This window comes from Pseudophryne corroboree, chromosome 11 (genome assembly GCF_028390025.1).
Source record: "Pseudophryne corroboree isolate aPseCor3 chromosome 11, aPseCor3.hap2, whole genome shotgun sequence".
Taxonomy (NCBI): Eukaryota; Metazoa; Chordata; class Amphibia; order Anura; family Myobatrachidae; genus Pseudophryne; species Pseudophryne corroboree.
The window spans coordinates 152,485,566-152,509,265 of NC_086454.1; the positions used below are offsets into that span (position 1 = coordinate 152,485,566).

Consider the following 23,700-nt stretch of genomic DNA (forward strand, 5'->3'; position numbering starts at 1 on the left):
CCTCCAAAAGATCAGGAACATCCACATGTGAACTACCCTCCCCATCAGCAGTATCTGTGTCAGAATCTGTGGGGTCAGTATAAGCGCCATCTTCATCAGACGAGGTGTCAGTGACAGCAGTGGATTGTAAGGAGATAAGAGCTCGCTTAGAGGACCCCTTGGTCACAGGCGAGTGAGGGTCAGACTTTTTAGTAGTTAAGGACTGGTTCAACTTCTTCAATTGAGCAAATTATCCGCCCACGGTGGGTTAGCTGCAGGGACCAACCGTATGTGGCATAGGAGGTCCCATAGGGGGTGTTAGTTTAGTAACTAGCGTATGTAGAAGCGTGGAGAAAGTAGCCCACGGTGGGTCATTATACATCCCCATTGCCACAGTCCCAAGGAGCCCCCAGAACCAAAGCCCACAGCTGCTATAGTCTCCTCATAGGGATCTGTGGCTTCAGCAACACCGGCAGTGTGTTCAGCCCCAGAACCGTTACCGTCAGAAGCAGACATGATATAACTTGCAGTATCAGGTAACAGTACAATTGTCAGCAGCACAATACCTCTTGCCCAAACCCCTGCTCAGTGTAGTCGGCAAAAGCAGGGATACAGGAGAGATATGGTGACTAAAATCACAGAGAAAAATAAGTATTAAAGAATATCTTGTGAAAATCCTATATAATTATAAAACCTGACACACCAAGTCCCCTCAGGTTATAGAATATAGGGATAGCAAGTTGAGTGAGAGACACGAAATGGAAACCACTCAGCAAGCTAATGCACACACATATAGTCACAGTTAAACAATGCAGAGGTTATTACTAACAATAATACTGCACTGGACCAGCTTCAATATATATATATATATATATATATAAAATGTATATATATACAGGTTGAGTATCCCATATCCAAATATTCCGAAATACGGAATATTCCGAAATACAGACTTTTTTGAGTGAGATAGTGAAACCTTTGTTTTTTGATGGCTCAATGTACACAAACTTTGTTTAATATACAAAGTTATTAAAAATATTGTATTTAATGACCTTCAGACTGTGTGTATAAGGTGTATATGAAACATAAATGAGTTGTGTGAATGTACACACACTTTGTTTAATGCACAAAGTTATAAAAAATATTGGCTAAAATGACCTTCTGGCTGTGAGTATAAGGTGTATATGTAACATAAATGTATTCTGTGCTTAGATTTAGGTACCATTACCATGATATCTCACTATGGTATGCAATTATTCCAAAATACGGAAAAATCCCATATCCAAAATACGTCTGGTCCCAAGCATTTTGGATAAGGGATACTCAACCTGTGTGTATGTATATATATATATATATATATATATATATATATATATATATATATATAATATAGCTATGTAGTCAATAGATATAACACTGCACAGTAAGAACTGGATGGTTATCACGGGGTACTTGTACCAGAGAACCCTGACTAAATGCACTCTTTCTTAACTAACACTGTCTAATTGACATGTAGAATATTTAAGTGTCATGTAAAGTCACAGCGCTGACAACCAGGCGGCTTTACAAAGGAGGATTTGCCCAAGCAGTCCCAGGAACAGTGTAGCTGAGAGAAATGGCGCCCAAACACTGACAGGGAGTGAGAGAGACAGATATGCAGCTCCAGGGCGGGAACATTTGCTGGAAATGGCGCCCTGGGGCTGGGGCTCCAGGTCTAAGCCTTATCCCCTCTGCTGGCAAAACCACCAGGTACTGCCGGCTGCACACAAAAAGGTTTTAAGAGAAAACCTGACCTGCACCCATGCCCTGGTGATCTAGTGGGATCGCCTGTACTGCCAGTGTCCACCACCAGCGCGCAGGACCCACTCACCACCTCCCGAAGCGCGGCCATGCGATCCCGGAGAGCCCCCGTCGTGTGTGCTTGACCAGAAGAAAACCGGAGCCTCCTGCTGTAGTTACCCGGCAACCAGGGGTGAGATGGAGCATGTACACACTGCTGCAGCCCTTGAAGTCTTCACTTTTCTTCTCAAAAAAGCTCTTCTTAGGGCTGCTCAGAGCAGCCCCTGTTATGTGCCTGCTATCTGTGGCACCAACTACAAAACTGAGCTCCTGTGCAGGGAGGCGCTATGCATCTTGGGAACAGTCAAAGCTTTAAAGCCTGTTGGTGCCTCGGATCAAGATCCTACTCTACACCCCTATGTCTTTCCTTGTGGAATCCAGTGTACCCCGCAGCAGAAATAGGAATTTAATGCCTACCGGTAATTCCTTTTCTCGTAGTCCGTAGTGGATACTGGGCGCCCTCCTCAGTGCTTTGAATTCTGCTTACCTGGCGTAAGTGTTTCTGGTTCGTCCACTGCTGCTGTCCCTTTTCCAGGTTGGGTTAGCTGTGCTATCCTTTGTTGTGGTTGGTGTTGCTATCCTCTGTTCCGGTTAGCACTCCTATTCTATTTATGGTTGTGTGTTGGCTCGTTGCCTCACCACTGTTTCTATATGTGTATATGTTTCCTTCTCTCATGGTATGTCCGCCTCCTCGGGCACAGTTTTCCTAGACTGAGTCTGGCAGGAGGGGCATAGAGGGGAGGAGCCAGCACACACTAAAGGTTTCAGTGCCAGGCTCCAGTGGACCCGATCTATACCCCTCGGTACTAAAGTACATTCCCCAGTATCCACTATGGACTACGAGAAAAGGAATTACCGGAAGGTATTAAATGCCTATTTTTATTAAAAATAGGCATTTAATACCTTCCGGTAATTCCTTTTCTCGTAGTCCATAGTGGATACTGGGGAATGTACTTTAGTACCGAGGGGTATAGATTTAAGGCGCCACACAGTTTCGTACAGGTAATATACAGAAAACAAATCTGTAAATAGTGCAGTAAATTAAATCTGACATAACATTGGAACAACACAAAGTAAATGACCGACAAACTAGGTAGAAAGCATATAGGGCATTGGTTGGGAGACTCCTTTAATACAGACAGGCATGAATCAGTGAGCCCATGGGGAGTGGAAGGCAGTTCAGCACTCAATGACACTGTGCCCAATAAAGAGCAAAGACACAGCCAGAGTGGATGAAGGAGACAAGGAGCATTGAAAGCAAGGATAGTGAAGGGTGTGAATAAGAGGATGGCATACATATTAAAGGAATGGGTAAAAAAGTGGATGTTTAACTGTGGAGAAGAAAGGTTCAGGGGATGAGGGAAGAGTGGATTTTGAGTAATGGGTAGACTGGCAGAAAGTCTCATTTGGATAAGAAGGGAGTTCCAGGGGGGGAAAGGAGGTTACAATAGTCAAGATAGGATATAATGTGTTTATTATAGTTCTGGTGACATCAGGGGAAAGAAGTTGTGGAGGTGAAAGCTGCAATAGTGAGATATATTAAATGTGCTGGGCAAACGAGTGAAAATTGAATGACACCAAGGCAATGAATATGGGGGGACAGTCGAGAGGAAGCTGTTATAGAACCGAAGAACTGATAAAGAGAACTGGGGAAAGGAGGTGGCCTTGGTAGCAGGAACGTACATTCCGTTTTGGACATTTCAAAATGCTGAGACATCCAGAATGAAGTAGCCGAGAGGCAAGAAAATACCCGAGTGAGACTTGGAGAAGAGAGCTCAAAGAAAGTAAACTTTAGTATTGTCAGTGTAAAGGTGGTATTGGAGAGCAAAAGAATTGATGAGTTTACCAAGGGAGGAAGGAGGGGGTTCAGTGACAGCCTTGTGGAATGCAGACAGGTAGTGGAAGTGCATGGCATGTGGTGCTTGAGGTAGAGACCGAAAACAGGAATAGTCAGCGAGGTAAGAGGTGAACTGAGAGGACAGAGTTATGGTGTCAAATACAGGTAAGAGTTTGAATGAGGAGTGTGGGTTCAATAGTGCCAAAGACAACAAGTACATTGAGAAAGATGAGAAAAGAGAAGTGAAAGTAAGGATGTCATTGATAACCATAGTTAGGGTAATTTCTGTAGAGTGGGCTGGGCTGAAACCAGACTGAAGAGGGTCCATAAGGGAGTTGGAAGAGAGGGAGATGGTCAGTTTAAGATAAACAATCCTCTCCAGGGGTTTGAAGGCAAAAGGGAGGAGAGAGATGGGGCAGTAGTTAAAGTCAGGGTTTCCTAACATTGGGTGTGACAAATGCGTGTTTGAGGAAGGAGGGAAACAAATTCAGCTGAAAAAGGGACAAGAGATGGACAAGCTGGGATCAGGAAGCAGAAGAGTGAGAAACAGAAAGCATTGTGTCCGTAGGGTGATGCCTAAAGCAGTTGCAGCATAGTAAAAAATGCCTTTCCAAATAACAGAAAGGAAATGACATTGCTAAAACCTGCATCAGACCAAGGGAAATAGTCGTTTGGGATAATTTGCAGTGTCACACTATTCTAATGTTACAAGAAAGTATCGTCATATTGTGGAAATCAGTGACACTATATTTTTCCAACATCGGGAAAAAGATCTTTTTTTTTTGTTTGCTTTTTCTCTCTTAGAATTGTTCACCAGCCCACTAATCATGCAGATGTCCATCACAGGGGTAGGAGGCCATGCGGTATTGAAAGTAGGTGCACATGCAGGGAGACACATGGGTTCAGTTTAACTTTGTGGTGAAGGATATACCAGTTTAAAAGGAATCATTGAAAGACACTAATGAGAACTCACTGTCCAGTACATAGAGCAAAGATGGAAAAAAACATTTCTAGGATGGATCCTTGGTCCAACATCATGTCAGTACAAGTGTCGGTGCAATTGGCCTAATCCTGCACTGCTGGATTCTACAGGCACATATTAGGGAATATCTACATGTGATTATTGCAAGCAATTGAGGTCTAGCTTTAGTTTCTTCCCCATACAAATACATGTATAAAAGAGCCAATGCAGTGTGACTATGCCCTTGTAAGGCTTATACTTAAAATTTTAATGGGAAACACCATATTAAACAGGCTAGCCTCAATTCTGCAATTACAATTACACTTTCAAGATGAGCTGAGTGATGTTCAAATTGTACAAGAGACAAATATCCTTTGGAATCAGAATGCCTGAATATGGGATGAGTGTTTGGACCAAGTAAGACCCAGGTGTCTGGTCAAACTGACTTTAAGATACAAGTCAGTGGATTTATCTAGGTTAACCACTTAACTGCCGATTTCACCCCCACCCACCCCCCCAAAAAAAAAAGTTCCAAAATTGTTGGGTTATTTTTCATGAGTGAAATAGGTGAAGAACATTAATTTAACCCTATCCAAAATTATAGTTAAAAAAAAAAAAAAAATTATTTAAAAAATAAATAAAAATATTTTACTCAAACATCGGGACATCGGTCGGGAAGATCAGTAACATCGTGACCAACGCAACATTACTTTTTACCCCCAAGAAAGCTGCCAGGCACACAGGGGGTGGGGGTGATCTAGGGGTGGCGTGGGGGGTTGTTTTACACTTTCCCAGTGGCTGCTGTTGGGTCCCTCTTGGAGCAGCAGCGGAGGGAAGTTTATCTTCCCTGCCGCTGCTAACACTCTCTATCTGACTGGTCGCATCCTGTGCGACCAGGTCAGATAAAACACTGCCTGGTGTGGTCGCATCTGATGTGACCATGCCGGGCAAGTGATTAAAAACAAATCCTGAGATGGTGTCATAGGGGATATGGTCGTTAGGTCAAAAGGTTGACATGAGCTTTTCACTTTCTTCCTTTACGATCCACGTGGACTACAATTGGGAACAGTAACCTGTGCTGAGCGCAGCGAGGCACCTTGCCCGAAGCATGGCGAGCAAAGCGAGCCATGCGGGTGGACACAGTGCACTAACTGGGGTTCCCGGTCACTTTACCATGAAAACGACACCAAAAAATAAACTCATGTCGACCTATAGTGGTCGACCTAAGTTGGGTCAACCCAACTTAGGTCGACAGATACCCGTGTCAAAGTTGGTAAGCTTATCAGTTTTTTTAATTTCTTAGCCAAAATGTATCCAAAAGAGAATTACATAAAGGGAAGTACAGGACACCAAATCCAATGTTTTGTGAGCATCTACACTGAGTAACATATCATCTGCCAAGAAGAACATGGGCAGGAATTCCCTTTAGCAAGTTATGACCTGACAGCTCTTACTATTTCAATGATTGGTTTAGTTCCTGTCCCGCTTCTGCTTGTTTTTTTTCTTTACTCATACTTGTATTGCCAATTTTTTTATTACCGTATATACTAGAGTATAAGTCGACCCGAATATAAGCCGAGGCACCTAATTTTACCACAAAAACTTGGGAAAACTTATTGACTTGAGTATAAGCCTAGGGTGGGAAATGCAGCTCTAGCCGTACACAGCCCTCATACTGCCAGATATGCCCCTCATGCTGCCAGATATGCCCCACAATGCCAGATGTGCCAGATATGCCCTCATGCTTCCAGATATGCCCCACAGTGCCAGATATGCCCTCATACTGCCAGATATGCCCCACAGTGCCAGTTACTTACCCTCCGTCGCTCCCGCTCTGTCTTCTGAAGAAGGGACACGGAGGGCACAGCGGGCGCCTCTCCTGTGTCCCTCCTGCGTCTCCGGCGGCGTGTGTGTGTTAAAGGAAGTGCCGTTCATGCACTTCCTTTAACACACACACGCCGCCGGAGATGCAGGAGGGACACAGGAGAGCCGCGCGCTGTGCCCTCCGTGTCCCTCCTAAATACTGACTCGAGTATAAGCCGAAGGGGCTTTTTCAGCACAAAAAAAAGTGCTGAAAAAGTCGGCTTATACTCGAGTATATACGGTAGGTTCTCCATTGTATTTAATCAGATCTTTTACAGGCTTGCAGCTGTTTCTAAATTCACAACTGAAACTTTGTCTTTCGCAGGTTTTTCCTCTCTTTCTTTATCGGACCAGATGAGTCTTTTGCAAAGTGTCTGGATGGAGGTGCTTCTGCTGGGTGTTGTTTTCCGCTCACTACCATATGAAGATGAAGTTGTGTTTGCTGAGGATTTTGTATTGGATGAGGAATCTTCTCGTTCTGTCCGTCTCTCAGACCTCTGTTCCTGCGTCCTGCACCTGGTACGCAAGTATCGGGCCTTGCGTGTGGAGAGAGAAGAATATGTCATGCTGAAGGCTCTTACCCTAACAAACTCAGGTGAGCTATGGATAAATTACTAGGATTGCTATCATTTGTTAGGTTTATGTCAAATAATAAGGTGCTTGAGTACATCGACTGTACTTAAAGGAAGATCTATTGGTTACCTATAACGTCTTTGGATGTGTTATTAGGTAAATCCTGATGTGGTCCATAGTGGAATGCATTAAATAATTTATTAAGGCAATGTACACATATGATGATCACGTTTTATTACAAGCAATGTAACCAATTCCTGCTGCACTCTCCAGTAGTATGAGCAAAGTGTTCTCATAAAATGCAGTTTCCTAGATAGACTAGTTAATACTAGTTACTCATCCATGCTTATTCTCATCATAGACTCCGTGCACATTGAAGATCCAGATGCAGTTCTACGTCTCCGTGATGCTCTACAGGAAGCACTTAGCGAGTACGAGTCAAATCGTCACCCCGAGGAACCCTGTCGTGATGGGAAATTACTTCTCACGCTCCCCCTATTGCGACAGACTGCTGGCCGGGTCCTCCAACACTTCCATGCCCTACGAGAAGAAGGGACTGTCCCTATGCATAAGCTCTTCCTGGAGATGCTAGAGGCTATGATGGACTAAAATGGAATGGAGATAGTGAAGCTATTATAACAGGAGAACCATGTCACTTCCTCATAATGCTACAGTACATAGAATCTTTGTAACGCAAGCAGGGACTAACTTAATGAATTTGCAAATCAAGTGTTTTTTTTTTTTTTTTCCTTTCCAACCACAATTTCTTCCTGGAATAGATTCTAGACTGATGAGGAATATACTACAGGTGGAGGCACATGAAGCTGTGCTTTGGCTAAATAGAGCCATGGACATTCACAGCTTAAGAGATCTGTTCAATATATAGCCATGTGGCATGGACTAGTGGGAGAAGGTGTGTTCCCTGGATCCTTCATCCCAAGATCTGTATTATGGCTGTATTCCTGTTTAATTAAGCAATGTGCTAATATCCTATGGTAGGATAAGCAAACAGTAAGAAGATCTGTGAGTCTTTCGATCCCTCAAGTGTACTCTTGAGCCATAAATTACTCCCTATAAGCAATAGGGCACATCACACAACTGCTGTAATATAAGTTGGTGGCTTGTGTCCCTCTTTCTCTTACTGATCTGCATTGTGTATGACTTCATGCCAGTTAATTCATTTTATTGTTAATGAAAATCTGCCTCAGTCATTTATTAGGTGACGGTTTTGAAATGATCCTATGCTTTTGGATGTGCAGTCCTGGTAAGGACACTGGTTCCTAGATGGCAACGCATTATACTGTATTGTTGGGATTGCACATGCTGTTTGGGGTATGCATTTTCAGCTGGGCTTTTACATTTATTTTTGGCAAAACAAATTCTTGCTGCTGTGTAGAAGTTCTATTTGTGACTCTAGGGTTTTTCAGACTGTAGGTATATTTTAGTGCTTGTGGTTTACCCTGCACCTATACTGACAGTTAAGCAACACTCTAGGAATAGTCAATCCCTATTCATTATGCTTAGATTAACTCAAACTAGAACACTGACTGTGGATGGTCTATTCCATCATACACTTACTATTATTCAATATTACGCTGTACTTTCATAAGTGATCTCTATTTATATCAACTTTTCATTTTTATAGGATCCATGTGTGCCCTATGGGGGAAAAATTGCTAAATACGGCAATCTAACACTTGAGAGTAACTTGAATTTTATGTAATTTCTCCTTAAAATGTAACCTGGTACTCTGCACTTACTGTATCAATGGGCTTAAGAGATAGCACCACCCAGCTCTGAAAATTCAGTTTTTGGGCGAGTTCAATAATGAAAGTAAAGTTTACTTTATTGGTATCACCCACTGGATGTAAGGTGCATGCACACTATGCAATATCGCATACGAGCTGGCTGATATCAGCCGGTTCCTTACGATATTGTGTTTGATATTCGCTCCTGCGGGTCCTATGCTGCATCGCACGTTGGACCTACATGCAAGTCTGACATGCGTGTTGCTTTCAAGGGTCATGCTTTCGAATGCAGCATGGCCCCACCACTGCCGCAGCTACCATTGGCAAGCGTGTATACACTTGCAGATATGCCAGCCACACCACCGGGTCCCGTCGCAGACAATGTCACATCTAATGAACATTGTCCTAGTGTGTATATAGCCTTAGAGATCAATCATGCTCCTATCAGGTCTGCTAAGGTGGACCTTTCTATAGACAAAAATATTACCACTATGGCTTCTGTGTGAGCTGGTCATCATTCACATGAGTGAGAGGGTTATGCTGCCACCCAGGGGTAGGAACCTGTGGCAGAAGACATCCAGCAAGACCTAACAGCAAAACAGTGGCAGGGAATGCTGGAATGTGTAGTTCAACAGCAGTTGGGAGTGCCACAGGTTACTTAGCTCTGTTGTAAGCCTTCCTTGAAAATCCCAACTCCATCTTGGGCACAGAAGATTGTTTCTGCCATGTGTAATAAATAATGCTATGACATAAAATGTGCCAGTCTCCCACGGAGGAGTGAATCATGACACAACACACATTATGTGGCAGAACTGGCCTTTGCCACAGATGCATGATGTTGTAAAGAGAATACTGGAGTGTCCTTTTTTCCTTCACCATTTGGCATGGTAGAGTTAAGAGTTTCTTAGAATTTTATACTTTATGATCAGAGCAACACAGCCAATCATTTTGCTGTAGGACTGGTACCACCATGCTGATCTCAGAGGGTGAAATGTGAGAAACGTTGCAGCCCAATGAGGAACAAGGCGAATGTTTCGTCAAAATGTTTTGAAAACTTTGCTCATCTGTTCAAGCTACTTTTTTGTTAAAACCCACCATTGATAGTGGGGTCTCATAAAAGCTATAGCCTTTCAAATATAATCTCTCTGCAAAGTCTCTAAATGCAGCTGAATATAGACTTAGGTGCTATACAACACTAGTGGATGAATGTGAACATCTTCCTTAAAATATCTTTTGTAACATTGGGCTTTTTCTCTATAAAGAACATTTATACACAAAGAACAACAAAATAAGGATAAGCGGTCATAATAAATATATAAACACATATACACACCCCTTCATGGTTTACCACAAAATCTGTTCGGCAGAGCCATGTGCAGGTTTTATAACATATCGAAAGGACAACTGCATCATGTAATTATATAACTTTCAGACCTGGACCTTTGAGCTAACATACATTGCTCAGTGTTAACCCAACACTTCACTGGAGCATGGTTAATATATACATTACAACACTTTGTCATTTTGAATAGCTGAATTGCTTCCCACATCATAATATATATCTAATGGATATGACACAGGTCAAAAAGCTGAAAGTCAGTTATATGAAGTATATAACCCACATAGTGTGCTTCTAAGCGAGTAATTCAAAACTAGCTATTCTCAAATGTCCTCCAACAGGCAATATTTTCAGCATTTCTGTGTAGGAAAACATGGGATAATTACTGACTTACCTGTGAATGACTAGAACTCCAAACTTAGAGGCCCAACAGGTACCATTTTGTGTGTGTTTTTTTTATTTTAAAGAGTTGGATATTAAATCCCAGCAATCAGGATCCCAACAGCGGAATCCAGTTGGCTTCCCAACCCCAGTACTTACCTCTGGGATCCCACTGGCGGTCTCCTATCGGGATCCCAAATGCTGGGAGTTTGATCGTTAGAACAGGATGCGGTCACTGTTCAATTTGAGAAACACCTATCTCCAACCACAAGCACTGACAGAGAAGATGATTAACATATTGAAAATGAGACTTCATTAGGTATCTTTAAATAATACAAAAGTCACCATTAAGTTGCTGGTAATATTTTGTTATAATTAACAAGCTTTTTTTTTGGCTACAGAAACATCACACTAATAATTTATAGTGATTTTCAAACTCTGTACAGTATGCTTTTGAAATAGCAATACAGTACAAGGAACATTTGTGGATCTGTATGTCATTTTACCATCTGTGTGAATGGACATATTTACTGTAAAATAGAAACAGTTCGTTTTAAAATTAGATTTCCCAAGCAGCAAAAGGTAACCGTACAAACAGTATAAAATCTCAAATTGATGAAGACAATGGAGTATATTTACAAAGTGGCTGGTTTGAGCTCAGAATTTAAAATCAACACAACAGGCTTTGCACTTAGTATTAGTGCTACTTAGAAGCAGGTTCAATTAGCCAAATTATTCAATCATGTATCGCCTCAGGAGCTGCAAAGACAAATCCACATTAATGCACCCCCTGGGACTTAACACACAGAGCAACCCATAGCTTCCGGGCATGTAACCTGAAATCTGTTTGCTAACCCACGTTAGTCATGGGTTTACCACGGAGGGAAATGGCATAATAAATGCCACAGCTAACTGTATCTGTCCATACAAATTTTGAGATCAGAGCTGAAGACTTAACATAATATACTCTTATTATTACCTTACAAGAAATTAGTTTCTAATTTTAACAGCTTAAAGTTTAAAAAATAAACTGTAAATTACTTAAGAGCTGTTTAGCATGGCCTGGTATATAGCTGTGGTACCTATGTCTTTTTAAGGATCAATCCTATTTTTTTGTCTTTGTGCTTCTGTTTATGAGTTACAGCTCTGAACTACCATGACAACCACAGTTGCATGGCAATAATGCACTAAGAAGATGTGTTGGAACACCTATCTAAGCTTTTTCTACACTGGATTGTCTTTTTCCCCACCTGCCATCACATAACATGATGGGAGCTGTTAGCCTCCACAAACTGATTGCGTCTTGTAGCCATTTGCTCTCCAGAGAGATTTTGAAAGGAGATAACGATTTGTTGGAGGATAGTTAAGACAAATGACTATCAGGTGCATGTTTAAAAATAGAACTTGCTATTTAAAAGTAAAGAAATCAAATTTATGTGGAATTGCTTCTAAAATGCCAGATGGTTTTGCCATACATTTTCAGAGCTAAGAAATAACATTTCTGTTATAATTATATGGTCCTGGTGCAAAAAAAAAAAAAAACACCATCTACAAGATAAGTCCTATATGAAAGCATTCAAGTATATAAATTTCTACTTTTTCTTATCTATTCTGATTCCTTTATAGAGCGGGGTATAAAGTAACCAAACCCATGTGTGAAAATAAATCACATTTGCTCACAGTCCGCAACCCAGTTCTGCCTATGGAACAGTCTACACAATGCTCATGAAGAGATCATCCTTAGGGTGTGTACACACGGTGAGATCCTTGCTATGCCCGATTTTCACTTGTGATTTCCCTTGAGCTCCCTGAAGCCCAGATAGCACAGATTTTGACTAACTTTTCTTGAGATATGGACTGTGTGTGCTTAAGATTTTGGCTTATGTGAGATGTCATTGACATGTGAGATGAACTAGATAGTACACCGATCTAGCAAGGATTGACTTGTCTGCACAGTCTATCTTTTCTTGCGATGCCGACCTGGCGGGACCGCGCATCGGGATCGAATCGGGGTCGCAAGATGACTTTCACCTTGCGATCTGCACTAACTTTTCTTTCGATTTTGACTATATAGTCAAAATCGAAAGAAAATATCTCACCGTGTGTAGACACCCTTACTAAGCCAAACACCTAGAAACTGTTCATTAAATAGTAAAAAAATAATAATAAATATGTAAATTAATGCTGCGTTTAACCACTATCAGGCATTATTTTTACAATGTGGACTTTTTTTTGGCAGATCTGACTTACTGCCACATGAATCCTGCCTTATGTGTTGTTTGTTTAAGGTCTGTCTGCTTTTACTTGTGTGAAAGACAAAACCATGTGGGCTTTGGATAAGAGGGAATTCTTGTGTCATTAGATCTGTAACACAGAGAACAATGGAGTCTGGACCTTGTAATTTTGATTTAATTCTAGTTTTGCATTGTCTTTTACTGTAGTTACACTACATGCTGCTCCTTTGTGGCTCTGTCCTCACCCTCATTCTGGGTTATGAGGCAATGGTTCCTGTATTAATTGTCTTCTGAACTGTGATTTCTGTAACCCATATTGCTATGCCTCTGTACCGGCTTAGCAATTTGGTTTTTGTAGCCATAATCATTCTATGTGCACTCTACACCTGTATATAGGAACTATAGTATAACATGCAAATGTAACATACCTCATCGCTTATAAACCTATCTACAGATTACTGTATACAATTATGGCTCTAGAGGGCCTGGACTGCAATAAACATCAGGGAGATTTCATGATGTGTTAATCGTTTGTTTACATTCAGCTCCCGATCCCAGCGCCCCGTCCCAAAAGAAGCCATGGGCAGACATCCAGGAAAACAGCATTTATTGAGAACACGCAGAACAGAAAAGGTTAAATATTTACAGGCCAGGGAGAGGAAGCGCTTGTTAGGCCTCCTCTTCGTTAATGAGCATATTGGGAATTCCTCGTGTGATGGGAAATTCTGTGCCAGATTCTGGGCACTTCAGAGCACCTTCAATGACTTCAACCTGGCAGGTATAAAAACATGGTAAAATAGGTATAGTGTATTAGTGTCATGCACCCATATTATCACCTGTCCATGTCACTCGTGGTCGCCTTACCTCCAGTAGTACATGATGAACTTTCTTCAGGAAGTCTTCATCATTTTCATATCCAGATAGAAGTTCTCGGGGGAGACCAGAACCGTGGCCTAGCTGTGGAGGACAGTAAACCAGGGTCAGGCAGGTACAGTACATACCCCAACTCCAAATGGGAATTTGCAAGGGCAAACAATTAGCAGTTATGTTCCTACCATCTTGTGCCTTGATGCTATATTAGATACTTACAGGAAAGCACAGTGAAAAATGAGGCTTCATTAAGAGATATGACAAATTATAGAATAGGTGGACTTAAAGTATTACAGGAAGGTGGTGAGGGGATTATTCACAGATATCACTGCTGCCTGATAAGGACCAATCTCAGCAATGTCACTGGAATCTACAAACGTTCAGAAAACACAGCATTTACACTACAATAAAGCTGGAAACAGATTAGCACCTCCTGTGGAGCTTTCAAAATATGTCAGCCAGGAATGAATACACCTGAGCACCAACTAGGAGATCTGTAAAACATGCACTGTTAAACCCCTTTCAAACCGCCTCACCGGACTGGTGACGTCGGCGGTGACCGCACTTGGAGATCACATGATCTCCAAGCACCACCCGTACACACACAGTGAACGTGACCCGGCTCCGTTCACATCGCACAGCGAGCCAGGTTGAATACGTGTTCAACCCTGGCACCTTTCAGACCGCACATGAACACGGGTTATGCGTCAATAACCCGTGTTTATAGCTGGTAGTCAGAAAGGGGTATTAGGGGTCCAGGAGGACTGGAATTGTGAAACACTGCAGAAGATGAAAGGAGGCATCTTTTATACATACAGTAAAGGGGGGTATACACAGAGCGATGTTCACTTAATTTCTAAGCAATCTGACTAGATTGCTTAGAAATGAAGACACATTACTCAGTGTGTAGGGGTGCCGGCGATAGCGATGTGCGGCCCCGCGCGTCACTATCGCCGGTGCTAGACTGGCACAATCTAGCAGGTCACTCATTACACCCGCTAGGTGAAATGATCGGCCCATCCGTCTGTCCGTCCCCCTCGCTCAGCACACGTGTGCTGTGCGGTCTGTGTTAAGATCACTCAGCACACATCTCTCCCGTCAGTACTGGCCTTTAGTCAAACATTTACAGAAAGCCTGTTTTAACAAGCCTTTTTAGAATATCCTTAAACTGCAAACGTGCTGGTAGACTTTAGAGCACATTTATTTTCACCACTAGCTAATGCAAATAATTATTTCCAGAAATAGTAAAAAAGACTGGCAGTGTAGAAGTCACCATAAAACCATAATCACTGAATAGCCGTTTCCCGTGCCACGGAGATTTTAGCTGCCAATACGTGCAGTGCCAGGTATACAGATGCCCCTCACAGTGCCAGGTATACAGATGCCCCTCACAGTGCCAGGTATACAGATGCCCCCACAGTGCCAGGTATACAGATACAGATGTCCCCACAGTGCCAGGTATACAGATGCACCTCACAGTGCCAGGTATACAGATGTCCCCACAGTGCCAGGTATACAGATGCCCCTCACAGTGCCAGGTATACAGATGTCCCCACAGTGCCAGGTATACAGATGCCCCTCACAATGCCAGGTATACAGATGTCCCCACAGTGCCAGGTATACAGATGCCCTTACAGTGCCAGGTATACAGATGCCCCCACAGTTTCAGGTATACAAATGCCCCCCACAGTGCCAGGTATACAAATGCCCCCCACAGTGCCAGGTATACAGATGCCCCTCACAGTGCCAGGTATACAGATGTCCCCACAGTGCCAGGTATACAGATGTCCCCACAGTGCCAGGTATACAGATGCACCTCACAGTGCCAGGTATACAGATGCCCCCACAGTGCCAGGTATACAGATGCCCCCACAGTGCCAGGTATACAAATGCCCCCCACAGTTTCAGGTATACAAATGCCCCCCACAGTGCCAGGTATACAAATGCCCCCCACAGTGCCAGGTATACAAATGCCCCCCACAGTGCCAGGTATACAAATGCCCCCCACAGTGCCAGGTATACAAATGCCCCCCACAGTGCCAGGTATACAAATGGCCCCCACAGTGCCAGGTATACAAATGCCCCCCACAGTGCCAGGTATACAAATGCCCCCCACAGTGCCAGGTATACAGATGCCCCCACAGTGCCCCCCCCCCCCTTCCGTGCTACTTACCGCTCCTTTCGGCGGGACACGGAGGAGAGCACGGCTATGTTGGGCGGCGGCATGTAGGACTTGAAACCAGCCGCCGGTCCGTGAGCCAATCAGAGCTCGCGGACCGGCAGCCAATCAGGTGCCGCGGCTGCCGGTCCGCGAGCTCCGATTGGCTCACGGACCGGCGGCTGGTTTCAAGTTCTACACGCCGCCACCGCCGCGCTCTCCTCCCTGTCCTAACACTGACAGCTGAGACACGCTGCTGCCGGACTGAGCGGCGGCGTGTCTCACTGGGAGAAGCGGGTGGGCCGGAGCAAACGGCTTTGCGGGCCTTATACGGCTCGCGGGCCGGAGGTTCCCCACCCCTGCATTAGAATGTAGACATGCTTAGCACATGAAGACTGAATCCAATGCATTTAGGGGTAGATGTGTGAAGGGTCGATATGGGGGAGAAGAATGTCCTTTGCCTGAACCAGTGCCATGTATATGGCCTGAAGTTCCAATATATTTATTGGCAGGAAACCTTCTTCCTTGGTCCATTGCCCCTGGAAACACAACCTTCCTGACACTGCTCCCCAGCCTGGAGACTGGCATCTGTTGTCAGAATTTCCCCTTGTCCAGATGGGATGTCTGTAGCCACCAGGCTAATGACCACCTTACTTCTATTGTAAGAACCATAGTCTGTGTTTTTATCGTCTGATGCGACCCATTCCATTTGGCAAGAATCAGACACTGCAGAGGCCTCGAGTGATATTTTGCACACTCCACCATATCGAATGTTGACACCATCAACCAATCACACGCATAGCTGCGTGAATGGATACCTTTTGACTGTGTAGCAAGTCCTGAATCCTTGACTGAACCTTAGATATCTTGTTCAGAGGTAACATTACTCTCTGAAGACTTGAATCCAGTACAGCCCCCAAGTGAGTCATCCGCTGTGACGGACACAGAGACGATTTTGCCCAATTTATGAGCCACCCGTGCTTCTGCAGACACGTTATTGTCTGTTGCAGATGACATAAGAACAGTCCCTGCGACTGTGCCAGGATTAAAAGATTGTCAAGGTATGGAAAAATTCTTATCCCCTGCTGGCGGAGATAAGCTGCCATTACCACCATAATCTTGGTAAATACTCTGGGGGCTGTAGCTAACCCAAAAGCTAGGGCCTGGAACTGAAAATGCGGTTGGAGGATAGCGAACCTCAGATAGCACTGATGGGATGGTGCTATAGGAACAAGTAGGTAAGCATCCTGTAAATCCATGGATACCATATAATCCCCTGGCTCCATGGCCAAAATTATGGAACGTATAGTCTCCATGTGAAACCGAGGTACCCAAATGTATTTGTTCAGTACTTTGAGATTGAGAATGGGCCGAAATGACTTTTTTGGCTTCTGAACTAAAAACAGGTTTGAGTAAAAACCCCTATCAACGTTGTGCATGAGGAACTGGAATGACTACTCATGAGTGAAGCAATTTCTGAACTGCCTCTTGCAAAAACATTCGAGGAGGGTGCTTCTTGAAGGCAAAAGCATAACCTAGAGATACCGCTTCGTGCACCCAGGCATGTTGTAGACTGCTGCCAGATCTGTGCAAGCTGAAGAAGTCGGCCCCCACCCTGGGATCCCCCAGGTGGAGGACCGCACCATCAGGCTGATGGCTCATCTGTTTTACCAACCGGTCCTCTGGTAGCCCAATGCTTTTTAGTCTTACCAGATTTGTTGTATTGGGACTGCCTGCTATCACTTTTTCCTTTAGTTTTTCCTTGAAACCGAAAGGGCCGAAAACCCGGAACTTTAGGTTTGAAATTGTATGTGGAAGGAAACTTTACTTTCTTGCAGTCTGCTTCGGACTCCAAAATATTTGTCAATTCTTTGCCTTTTTCTGGAGATATTCTTTTGGGTAAAGCTTACAAAACCTTCTTAGATTCTGAATCAGCTTTCCACGTACATAGCCAAACTGCTGCACGAGCAGCTATTGTTGAAGCTGATGCCCTGGAGGCAATAGTACCCATATCCAGTGCTGCTTCTTCCAAGAACATTGCAGCCTGTTTTATATGTGCTATATGGGATTTTTGCTCTGTAGATGTTATTGAAAAATCCCCCTCCAATGCATCAGCCCAGGCAGCCACTATCTTTGCCATCCAAGCTGAAGCCATGGCTGGCCTTATGACTGCCCCAGACAGGGAAAAAATGGATTTTAGAAAACCATCCACTCTCCTATCCGTGAAATCATTTAATGATGTTGAAGGCAAAGGTAATGGAGATTTTCGTACTAATCGAATCACATGCGTATCTACTTTAGGAGCCACCTACCTTTTTAATCCCCAGCTGGAATATGATAATTGGAATTCCATTTCTTAGGAATTCTAAATTTATGAGGCGTAGCCCAAGCCTCTTCCATGATTTCCGTCAGCTGATCTGACCCTGGAAACTCAGTCTTAATTGTTTTGGGACGTTTAAACACAGGTGCCTTGGTTTTTAACACAGGCTCCGCTGAATCCTCTAAGGATAGAATGGCTTTCATTGCTTTAATTAACCCAGCTATATCCACTGAGCTGAGACCTTCCTCCTCCTCTTCGTATGCCAAAGTAGAAATAATTGAGCTTTCATCCTCTGATGAATCCTCATCTGAACCATGTGTAGCCTGTGAGGATGAAGATTTACTTACCACCGGCTTATCAGCCTGTTTCTTTTGAGAGGCAGCTGCTGGAAGTGATACACCACAGGTGGAAAGCTGCATGTAAGGGCTAATCGTGTAACCTATCCCCGGTACAGGAGTTGGAGGAATTATCCTTTCAGCTATACTGGATAAAGTCTGTGCAAACATAGCCCAAGGTGGATCAACCTGCACCTGAATCTGACTTGTATTTTTCATGAACCCTTGATGAAAGCTAAAACAATTTGCACACAAACCATCCTGAACCAGATCCTGAGAGGATAACACAGCTTTGCAAGAAAAACATGATATGAGTGTTGGTGTTGCTGTGAGTGTATCTTCCTCACCTTTGCCGCTCTTAGACATGATAAATAATAAACACTTCCACAGTGTACTACACAATTTGTGACTGTAGACCCTATCCATGCACCAGCATTGAGGATCAGAATAGAACAAAACTGACAGAATATAGTAAAGTCAGCAATCACACTAGCAGTCAGTCACATGTTAGACATTAGTATAATAAGCAATATGAGCACATCATGAACTACAACTACATTTCATGTATGTAGGAGAACATATTACTGAATCATGTTTAAAAAGATCTACCATATTCAGACGCATTGCGAAAGAAACAGTAAATGTATACAGACTCATATGCAATAGGCACTTATCTAACTATTCATACTCAAAAAGGTAGATAAAGACTTAGTGCTGTATTACCCGTACTCAGTAGAGTGGGACACAGGGAGACTCACCTCGCTTCCAGGACCGATTAATACGTTAGCGAAAGCTGAGTAGATCCAGACGCTACTAGTGTATACTGCCGCTCCATGAACCTATAGTGAACACAGATGCACCAGTCACACAGCCACCTGTGCTGCGACTGGGTCCCCTTCGTGTACAGTGTCTGAGACGGAAGTGGGAACCAGTTCATGGCCATGAACAGGGAGGAGGGGCGACCAGGAGAGCCTCTGACTCCCCTCTGCTGACATCAACCCTAGGGATCGCGGCCTCATGCTATTTCTGGAGCCTATGATCCCTAAGGCCTAGCGTTGGTGCACCCGAGGTGGCAGCCGCATCAGCGACTGTTTGGTGGTCTCCTTCCCAAAACAGCGCGGCTGTGTCCGTATTTCCCTTCTAAGCGGAATCGATGCCTTACCTTCTCCCCGTGCTCCGACCACAGCCTGGTAACGTCTGCTGGACCTGCTAGTATATTTGACACAGATGCCCGCCGAAACAGCACTGTACTGATAAGCGTTGTTGCGACCCGGTGGAGAGTTGTTGGAGAGACTCTTTCTAAGGTACGTATAAGACGCTGTTTAGAAAGATCGCTCAGAAAAATAGTAAGACTATAAAAATAAGACGGCATAGGGCTGCTAAAAAGCAGCAGCCCTCTGACCATGGTCCGGCTCCTGCCGCACCAAACAAAAGACTGATTTGCCTGAGCCAGGAGGCGGGGATATATGGACGGGCCTGTTGCATGCCGGGAGGCCGGAATGCTTGTCCCTTCATCATATCCCATTGTTATCCTGTGTATAACCTGTGGACCCTGCCGGAGAAACGTTTTTTCCCTTTAAGGAAGGTAAAGAGATGCCTACACTGCCCATACACCACACAATAAGACATATGAGTGGTCTAAAGCAATGTTCGAACAATTGTCTCACCTCTGGCTGGCTACACTGGGCATGTGCGAGATCTTGCTACAGTTGCGAGATCTCTCGTGCAGCCCGGAGCCTGCAGCCAGAGACAGAGCTGTCCCTGGCTGTGGTGTATGGGCATTGGAACACCCTGCAAATGACACTTCAGTGCCGATGGACCACAAATGTGATAAGATAGAAAAAATAAAATAAAAAATTAAACTGCATGTACATAGAGTATAATTCCAATTAACACTATTTTAAGACTTATGCTTTTTATCTGGAGGATTGTATCTACAACTTTGGAGAAGCAAACTTATGGATATATCAGGATTAACCCTTCTGGCTATAGGGGAGTGAAATTTAAAAGCACTTTATCATCATTTATCTATCTATCTATCTATCTATCTATCATAATTACACTTTTTCCATGCTTGTACCCATCAGCGCCATTGATAATCAATGGAACATTTTTACTGGGGGATTGTACAGTACCAAACACAGACCGCATTTTATGGGCTGCATGCTTTCATGTTCTGGAATATAGTGACCTCGTTAAAATGGTCAAAGATCACGTAATTAACTGGCATTAAGAAAAACTATTATACTTGCTTCAGAATTCCCTTGTGAGTGAACATCACTGATTCTTCTACGAGGTACAAGGTGGGTGTGTCCTGCTTATGTAACTCCAATATCAGCCCACCACCGCAGTTGTCCTACATGTCCTTCTCCCTGAGCTGGCAAAACACCAACATGAACTCAACATGGGATGGGTCAGTGGAGCTGTGCAGGCCAGAGCACAAGAATGAACACTAACCCACTCCATCACCTTCACATGAAGCACCTACTTGCATTACACTGAAATAAATTTGTCACTTCAGTTGTCACGGTGGAAAGGTCTTAAATGCTTCCACAGAAGACAGCATTCTCATCAATATTACAAAGAAAATGGAGAAATATATACTAGTATGGAATTAAGGCATTTACAATAAAACTTAATCGAATGGGGGATCTGCAGGAGGGGGAATTATGGCCGGCATAACTGTTCTTAAAAAAAAAAACTGCAATTGTAAATGAGGATTTTATTTTTTTATACTTTTCATCATCTCAATTTAAAAGCTAAACGTATATAAATAATATCACAGCCTAACAACGTCTACCATTTCTAAAACGGAAACCTACAGCATACAAGGAGGGGGGGGGGTCACTTTATTATTATTAGACACAACAGAGGGTGGGGATCTGAGGTTTAGATCACCCTTGTAGGCTTGCCCCCTTTATTAAGACTCTATGATACATAACTTAAAGAGCAAGCAAAACCAATTGTGCACATATAAGACAGTATGTAATTCGAAGGACAGAGTTTAAATGGGACAAAAACAAAGAAAGGAGAAGTGGAACAAATGTGAATCATTATGTGACGGGATTATGCATGTTCTTAAGACACAGAAAGGGGGAAGAGGACGTTCCAAATTTTCCTACTTCATATGTTGTTAGGTACCAATCATAAAAGTTTGTTGTTGGTTTTTACAATAGGCACAAGCCAAATTACACTCAGTTGTAAATTATTTATTTAGTATAAAGAATGCAATCTACAGCTACAGTATTTTCAGGGTAACATATGTTTGAAAAAATTATGAGAATTGATATAGGAGTCTTAAATGGTAGTATGAAGCACACTTGTAAAGATAAGAGTTCATATACAGTACATTGACTTTAGGCTAATAAGGATGATGGAGCAATGAACAGAGTAACACTGTAATGAGTTAACATATATGAAATTGTTCTAGCACACTTTAGTAATATAATTCAGGATTATATTACTAAATTGGCACCTGACCGGCGATATTAAAATTGTTCCGCAACATTACTTTTTGCCTCCAAATGCAACGTGTTTAGATGCTAAACCCATGCAAAGCATTGGGCGTGCTGCCGAAACAGAAGTTTGGGCGACCCAAAAGACTGACTTTTTGCAGATCTTGGCTCGCTCCTCAGGAGGCTGTGAGTAGAAATAATGGGCGCCAGTGCCCAAATGGCAGAACAACTGAATAGCTCCTGTCAGGTGCCCATCACTTACAGGCACCCAAAAACGATTGAAACATCCACCCAATAATTGCTTCCTGGGACTAAGGCAAAAGTGTCCTGCACACAGACTGCTGATGCAGAAATTCTCACATCCAAGCCAGAGCCCACCTTGCTGCCACAAAATTGGAGTGCTACTAACCAACCAAACTTGTACTAGAGACCAAACTCTGAGCAGCTGCAGGGAAAGGAACCACACAAAACTACTGTGAGCTAGGACACCAGCTAAACAAGCTAAGTTATAGGGGCAGCCATGGACCTTGCCACTTTGGTGTTGCCAACTTGGACACAGTACCCCTGGCTGGAATGACAGGTAATTCCCAGGCTGATAGGCTGTGCAAATTGGGGGCAGCACTCAATTATCCCACAGGCAATTTAGAGTAGCAGATGAGGCAGGGAGGTCCTTTGATAGAAAAGAATGCTGGGAGGGAAACTAACAAGAGCAGAAACAAAACAAGCAGCCGCAGAACTACAGCAGATCACAATCAGAAAAAAGAATGAACCTATAAAGACAACCCACATAGCCAAGAAATCTGAGGAAACTCACTCACCAAACTGGTATATCCCCACAGATAGGGTACATAGAGAGTGATAGAGTGCCTAAATGGCTGCTACTTATGGTATTCTTATCCATTGTCTGCAAGAGCATGCCAGAAACTAAATGCATACACCCCAGCCGCAGAGCACAGTACAAAGACGGCTACTGCCACCTTAGTGGTGTCCTATTGTCAGCTTAGACCCACCTGACCAGGCTCCTAGACTACCCTGTTGTCCTGTACCCTTATGTGCACAAACCCCTGCACTCGGAGCCACCAATGGCTTAGAAAGACCAATCTCAGATAGCAGGAGAGGTTTTACCTAACTTCTGCTGCTCCTCCGATGCAGTGCTTGCTGACCAGGAGTCAACGCTGCACATGAGTTCTAAGCATTGTCATCCTTGGGACTGAACCTTCTCCTCTGGAGGATCTAGAGTTGGGAACAGGGGCCTGGAAAACCATATTGCACCTCCATACCTCACTCTTCAGCTGTGATGCTATATAAGCTCTATATAAGTATTGAGACTTAAGTTATTTGAGGTAGTAGCTCAGGTTACAGCGGGACAGTCACTGTGTGCTACCTATACTTCATTGGCAAGACTCTAAGGGCTTGCTTCAATTCTAAGCGAGTTGAATAGCACCGGGAATTAGAAACATAGAAACATAGAATTTGACGGCAGATAATAACCACTTGGCCCATCTAGTCTGCCCCTTTTTTATTTTATCCTTTAGGCAATCTCAACCCTTTTTTAACCTTAATTCTTTGTAAGGATATTCATATGCCTGTCCCAAGCATGTTTAAATTGCCCTACAGTCTTAGCCTCTACCACCTCTGATGGGAGGCTATTCCACTTATCCACTACCCTTTCTGTGAAGTAATTTTCCCTTAAATTTCCCCTGAACCTCCCCCCTCCAGTCTCAATGTATGCCCTTGAGTTCTAATACTTCTTTTCCTTTGAAGAATGTTTCCCTCCTGAACTTTGTTAAGACCCTTGATATATTTGA

General features: G+C 43.4%; 2 protein-coding genes across 5 annotated transcripts in view; one reads left to right on the plus strand and one right to left on the minus strand.

Moving 5' to 3' along the window:
- ESRRA (estrogen related receptor alpha) overlaps nt 1–13,270 on the plus strand; it is a 70,782-nt gene extending 57,512 nt beyond the window's left edge. For all 4 annotated transcript variants that reach the window (XM_063944970.1, XM_063944969.1, XM_063944971.1 and 1 more), the window contains 2 exons: nt 6,805–7,074; nt 7,414–13,270. In XM_063944970.1, the coding sequence (XP_063801040.1) occupies nt 6,805–7,074; nt 7,414–7,661 (518 nt within the window). In that variant the 3' untranslated portion in view covers nt 7,662–13,270. The remainder of the gene's footprint in view (nt 1–6,804; nt 7,075–7,413) is intronic.
- A 74-nt stretch (nt 13,271–13,344) lies between these two features.
- Nucleotides 13,345–23,700, minus strand: part of TRMT112 (tRNA methyltransferase activator subunit 11-2) — a 61,113-nt gene continuing 50,757 nt past the window's right edge. Inside the window, exons 3-4 of the mRNA XM_063944973.1 lie at nt 13,619–13,711; nt 13,345–13,525 (exon numbers count right to left, since the gene is read on the minus strand). Of these exons, the coding sequence (XP_063801043.1) occupies nt 13,424–13,525; nt 13,619–13,711 (195 nt within the window). The 3' untranslated portion in view covers nt 13,345–13,423. The remainder of the gene's footprint in view (nt 13,526–13,618; nt 13,712–23,700) is intronic.